At 43.1% G+C, this 1,477-nt stretch overlaps 1 protein-coding gene across 1 annotated transcript in view; it reads left to right on the top strand.

The window, feature by feature from the left end:
* The window catches only part of HOXB5 (homeobox B5), a 2,683-nt gene extending 1,480 nt beyond the window's left edge, over positions 1–1,203 (top strand). Inside the window, exon 2 of the mRNA XM_009287745.1 lies at positions 62–1,203. Within this exon, the coding sequence (XP_009286020.1) occupies positions 62–309 (248 nt within the window). The 3' untranslated portion in view covers positions 310–1,203. The remainder of the gene's footprint in view (positions 1–61) is intronic.
* The last annotated feature ends 274 nt before the right edge of the window (positions 1,204–1,477 follow it).

Below are 1,477 nucleotides of genomic sequence, written 5' to 3'. Positions count from 1 at the left end.
GGTAAGCAAAATCCTAGCAGAAAGCAAAAACCCAAACCCCGCTGTTGTCCGTGTTATTCAGACATGACTGGACCAGACGGTAAGAGGGCGAGGACAGCGTACACTCGCTACCAGACCCTGGAGTTGGAAAAGGAATTCCACTTCAATAGATATCTCACCCGCAGGAGGAGAATAGAGATCGCTCACGCTCTCTGCCTCTCCGAGCGCCAGATCAAAATCTGGTTCCAGAACAGGAGGATGAAATGGAAGAAGGATAATAAACTGAAAAGCATGAGCTTAGCCTCGGCGGGCAGCGCCTTTCAGCCATAAATTCTAGAGGAGGAATATCGAGGAAAGAAGAGGAGGCGAGAAAGAAATACGTAAATAAATAAATAAAGCGCCGCAGATCTTAGTTTTGGAGTACTGTACAGTGAGGCACCTTCTTTTCGGCATGTTGTTGATATTCTAAAACGACGCGTATGGTACCGTTATCCCAGGACTGAGCTCATGTCGTGTTCTCTTTGGGTTTGGTTTTCGTTTTTTTTAATTTTTTTTTAATTAAATTTTATTTCCAGATGCTCCTCATGCTCTTGTTGTTCTTATAAATGTACGTGTCCGTGCTCTCTTGATGCTTTCTGGAAAGCTAGCATGTTTTATGTGAGCCCTTTAAATGTTATAACTTATTTATAAATTGAGAACAGATACGATTGTTTGTTTATTTGTTGGTTGGGGTTTTTTTTCCCCTTTCCTGAGTTTACTGCTTTTGGGTGAGTTCTTCTCTGCCTAAGCTAAAATCGGGGGTTCCTGCACTACAGTCGCAGAAAAAAAAAAACCTAAAAAAACAAACAAAAATGTAAAAAAAAAAAAGAAAAAAAAAAGGAAAAAGCTCTTGTATCTTTCTGTCTTAAAATTGTCCAGTCTGTGTTTTAGTTCAAACTTCAGGCCAGGATTTCTAGTCCCAGGCTAATTCCGAGACGTACTCTTAGACGTGGGTAAACTTCACTATTAAAAAAAAAAATGTATAAAATCGGACCAACAATAGAGTGCTCTAATGTTTGTAAATACTAGAAATATTTCTGATGTGACTAATAGACGGTTTGTAGTGGGCAGAGTGAATGCAATGTTATGTGTAAAAATGGCATCTGTCATGTCTAGCTGCCTGTTAGTACTTTGCCAATAAGCTTTTTGTATTTGTTTGTAGCTTTACTTGAAGTCAAATAAACGTTTCTCCTATTCACAAAGGCTCCCAGTCGCACTTTATACACAACCTCTGAGACTCGCAGCACATGCTGAAGCCGGAGAGATGCCTGGCATGGAGCTGAGCCTGTGCTAGGAGCTCTCAGCAGAGCTGCAGCCCCTCCTGGGCAGCTCCCTGGGAGCTCAGAAACACCCGATATTCGCATCAAATACGCCTCTGGCACCGCACGGGGAACAAACCGCAACCCTCCACGCCGCCCCAGACGCCGGCTCCCCAAAACCGACACACACCCTCCAACCC

Source organism: Aptenodytes forsteri, unplaced genomic scaffold (assembly GCF_000699145.1).
Source record: "Aptenodytes forsteri isolate BGI_AS27 unplaced genomic scaffold, ASM69914v1 Scaffold25, whole genome shotgun sequence".
NCBI lineage: Eukaryota > Metazoa > Chordata > Aves > Sphenisciformes > Spheniscidae > Aptenodytes > Aptenodytes forsteri.
The sequence above is the reverse complement of the archived record's forward strand: the minus strand, read 5'-3'. Positions and strand labels throughout refer to the sequence as shown.